At 37.5% G+C, this 4,584-nt stretch overlaps 1 protein-coding gene across 4 annotated transcripts in view; it reads left to right on the plus strand.

The window, feature by feature from the left end:
* LOC119267625 (tRNA (guanine(37)-N1)-methyltransferase 1-like) overlaps positions 1-2,373 on the plus strand; it is an 18,380-nt gene extending 16,007 nt beyond the window's left edge. For 3 of the 4 annotated variants that reach the window (XM_037549050.1, XM_037549052.1, XM_037549051.1), the window contains 2 exons: positions 1,796-1,905; positions 2,004-2,373. In XM_037549050.1, the coding sequence (XP_037404947.1) occupies positions 1,796-1,905; positions 2,004-2,150 (257 nt within the window). In that variant the 3' untranslated portion in view covers positions 2,151-2,373. Of the gene's footprint in view, positions 1-1,281; positions 1,542-1,795; positions 1,906-2,003 lie in introns of those variants that run through there. The other variant, XM_037549053.1, reaches the window with a different exon arrangement.
* The last annotated feature ends 2,211 nt before the right edge of the window (positions 2,374-4,584 follow it).

The following is a 4,584-nucleotide window of genomic DNA, read 5'->3' on the forward strand; positions in this document are numbered from 1 at the left end:
TGTCCTGGAGAGGAGGGGGAGGCGGATCTGCTGGAGAGGAGGGGGAGGCGGATCTGCTGGAGAGGAGGGGGAGAAGCAGCCGGAGAGGAGGGGGAGAAGTTGCTGGAGAGGAGGGGGAGAAGCTCAGATCCAGCCGCCAGAGGTGGGGTTGGGGGAAAACTGAAACTGGTTAGGGCTCTCTCTCCCCCTGCTAGTAACTGTTGGCGCCCAGACTCTGTTTCCCGCCCTTCTCTTCCCGCCCAGAGCTCTGTTTCCCGCCTGAACTCCCTGCCCTGTCTAAGGCGTCTTCATTTGCCTAAGGCGGGAAGAATGGCGCCTAGGTGGACGCCTTGGACGCCCTATGGACTAAGGCGGACGCCTTAGGCATGCACGTAAGGCAAGGCCGACGCCTTGTAGCCTGGGGGCGCCCTGACGCCTAAGCGACGCCTTAGGGACGCCTTAAAAACAATGCTATTCAGTGAAAACTACGAAGCCAAATAGTTAAATGGGGGACAAAATATTGAACTGATAGGAAGGCTATCATCTAATTACATTCTTTGATATGAATAAAGCAGAGTTGGTGATGATGGTGTACCTGCCATCCTGCAATATAGGCCGTCCGATCTATATCTAACAGATAGGAAGGAAACTATGAAAATTTACCTGCACTCCTCTCCACATTTGCAGATACGGCCTTCCCTCATTCATCCTTTTCTCCCACAAGATAAACTACTCATACAAATGCATCTTCATGTTCCGTGCAATACACGGGCATCTTGCTAGTACTTCAATTATTTGGCACACAAGCTAATATCAACTGTTTTCTAGGATTTTAAATCCAAAGTTGTTAGTAGGGTCTCTTTTATTTGAAGGATTTCCAAAGGATTGTGGGAGGATTCCCAAACATCATTCGAGTCATGTACTCCCTCTATCCCATATATAAGATGTTATTGGTTGTAGTAACATATATTATGGGTTAGTATTCAAAATGGCATGGTGTTGCCTCAATCCTGTGTTTCGGTAATCCTGTGAATCATAGAGGCCGGCCTCTTTGGTTCATAGGATTGTATAGGAATTGCAGAGGATCATTCATGAGAATTTTTTCCTCTGATGCTTGTTTGGCTTGTAGGATTATGAACTGCAGGGATTTTCCTATTGTCTACTTTGTATGCAATTTTGAAGGAATATTTCCATTGGCCTCATGGAAGATTTGCTTTGTTCCTATGACATGAAAGTTCCTGTTTTTTTTTTGCGACGACACCGAACAATTTCGATGACCCATATGTGTTTCAATTCATGTAGGATTTCAACATGCATGACATCTGAATCTTACACTTCCCTTATTCCCGCGTTTTAAGAATCCTGTAAACTAAAGGTGCAAATTTGGAACTCGCTGGATCTTATTTTTTTCCTGGGCTGTCTATTATCATGTTAATGCTACTAGCACCGTACCATTTCTTTTTGTAAAGGGATGTAATAACTAGATGTACCTTCATCCGATTTACACTGAATATGTTTGACGAGCCTATTCCAAATTAGTTCTCATGGGACAACGCATTCCAAGTCCATATATCCATATAAAGCAGGGACAGCAGACAAATCCTTGTTTTAGAACACTGGCGATATGGCTTTTGAAGTCGAAGAAAGAAGAGGCATTGTTGGAAATACTCTCACAAGGAAATAGTTACCTGCCTCTTATTATTATTTTTGCAGGCCAATGTGTTTCCAAAAACATGTACTTTGTTCATTCTAATCAATATATGTTCTTGAAAAATTGGATCAAAATGTTCCTATGATTTTGCTCTTGTTTTTGTAGATGTGTTCAGAGGAATCTTAAGAAACAGACAAACAGGACACATTGCCATGCCAAAGATCCATGTGTATGGATTCTCCAAAGCTGAGGATCCTGAATATGACTTTCATGAGGTAAATACAATGTTTAGCTCAAACAGTATTTGGTTCTACTGGAATCGGTTATTTCTTTATCTGTATTACCAAATCAACACATATGCCCCAAATTGCAGAGGATAAATCTAGCATTGTGTGACAGTGTGACGGGCGTTGAAATGCACAGGGTACGGCTTGTTGCCCCTGGGAAATGGATGCTCTGTGCGTCTTTTACCCTTCCAGAATCTGTCGCATCTGCAAAGGCGAATTACATTACCTGCTAAATATTTGTAATCAGATGGCTTGCTATACTAGACTTATAGCAGACGAAAGAGAAGTTGTGTGCTTGGCTCTACTGAGCCTGTTTTTTCAAAAGAATGAAAAATTCATATTTTAAAGTTCCAAAAAATCTGATTTTTTTCTTCTAAATATTCATATGGATGTATACCACATCTGTGTAAAATTTCATGATGAAATGCAAGGTGTAAATTTACACTGCCGCAAACCTTTCCCTTATCCCTGGTCGCTTGGTATTGTCGGCCACTCCTACATGAATGACCCCAGCCTGTGTCATATAGTTGAAGCTTAGCTGAAGACTCCTCCAGATGGGCTGGCCCATGTAACGGCTATTCTGTTTCGGTTTGTTTCTTCGCTTCTTTCTTCTCCTTTTCTCTTTTCAGATCTTGAGTTTTCTCTCTTATTCTTTTGGTATTTTCATTTTTTTAAGGTTTTGCAATTTATGATTAACTTTTTGTTTTACCAATATACTGTGAACAGTTTTTCAAATATACATAGAACTTTTTTAGTATAAGGTGAAGTTCTCCAAATACACACTGAACATTTTTTAATATTCAATGAATATTTTTGTTATATACATTGAACATCTTTTAATATATGATGAATATTTTTTCATACACATTATTATTTTTGAATATTATAAAACCTATTGAACAATTCCCTATTTTAAAATTTTAAATATGTTTAAAAAATATATAACTCGTAAAAAACAGATGCTGTTTTTTTTTGAGAAAACCTAACTGAAAGACCGAGGAGGAAAAAATAAACAAAATAGCTCATGGGTAAAGTGGGACTGCCCATTTGCCTTTGCTTCAGCGAAGCCACCCCTAGTTGATGCACACGGACGAGTAGGAGGTCTCGGTATTGTCGTGCCTTTGGCATGTGAGGGAAGTTGGTGATTACTACGGAGCTAGGCTGAAGGATTGATGCTTGGTAAGGGAGGCAAGCTCTGTTAGTTTGGGCGTTTTCACTTAGGCAAAAAAGCCACAAAAGCTCCTAAAGCCGAAGCAAAAAGCACCTATTTAGGTGTTATTTTGGCTTCTTTTTTTGCCAAAGTGGAAAAATTGCAAAGGCAGAAAGGAAGGCCCAAACAAGCAGGGCATTAATCTAAATTCTGAGCTCTCTTTCTTCTAGCCTTTCACCGACTGTGAGAACTAAATCTCCCTTGTAGCGAGATGGAAGAATGCCTCTCGTCGATAGATTTATTCTCTCGTCGTTTACTGGGTCGGCCTAGTCCTTCTCATCCCTGTCCGCTCCCACGCTACGGCTCGAGCGCTCTCTCGTTTGGGAGGGTTTGTTCCGGTTTTGTTTTTGTTTTTCTTATTTCCTTACCGTTTTACAATTGGTTTTCTTTGTTTCTTCAAGGTTTTCTTCTTCTTTTCTATTTTCTTTGTTTTTCCTCGGTTTTCACTAGGTTTTTTTCTTTTCTTTTGTTATTTTATTCTCTTGTTTCTTGTTTCGTTCTGGGTCTTCTTTGGTTTTTCTTGTTTTCTTTGTTTCCTTTTCTTTTTCCAGGTTTTATTGGTTTTAAGTACAGATTCAACATTTTTTGTACACATCAAAAACAATGTTTATACACGTTAAACATTTAAAAATACACTGATAGCATTTTTTAAAATCTTCTTATTCTATGTCTAATTTTCCCGTATACATTTTAATTTTTTGGCATATATCTAATACATGTTTAATATTTTTCAAATACAAGTTTAACATTTTTTATATAAAAAAATACATGGTCAACATTTTTTCTATACACAATTTAAATATTTTTCAAATGCTTGATTAATTTTTAATACATGGTCAACATATTTGTCATACACATTTAACATTGTTTTCAAATGCTTGATTAACATTTTCCAAGTACAAGATTAACATTTTTAATACATATTCAACATTTTCTTGGACACATTTAATATCTTTTCAAATACTTGATTAACATTTTCTCAAATGCAAGATTAACATTTTCTGAATACATGGTAAATTATTTTTATACACATTCAATATTCTTCAAATGCTTGATTAGAAAAATTCAAATACTTGTTTTTAAAATGCTTGATTAGCATTCTTTAAATATAGACGATCATCTTTTTTCACAAATTGCATATTTTTTGTATACATTTTTCGTATACATGGTAAAAAAGTTCCATACACATTTATTTTTTTCAAAAAATTATGAAAGAAAATTCAAATATTTTTAGATTTTTGTGAGTGTAAAAAAAATTAATAAAATGAAATAGAAAACGAAAACAAAAGTTTAAAAAAGGCTTCGGCCTCCAGCGGAACTGGGCTGGCCCATCTCGCGCTGCCCTTACATTTCACCGGCTAGTCTTTCTACGACTCGAGTGCACCCATGACAATAAAATGGTTCCGTAAAAGGTCAGGCCTCACTCTGAGTAGTTTAATAGTGTTCACAAGTTTAAA

The sequence above is a fragment of the Triticum dicoccoides genome, chromosome 3A (assembly GCF_002162155.2).
Source record: "Triticum dicoccoides isolate Atlit2015 ecotype Zavitan chromosome 3A, WEW_v2.0, whole genome shotgun sequence".
Classification (NCBI taxonomy): domain Eukaryota; kingdom Viridiplantae; phylum Streptophyta; class Magnoliopsida; order Poales; family Poaceae; genus Triticum; species Triticum dicoccoides.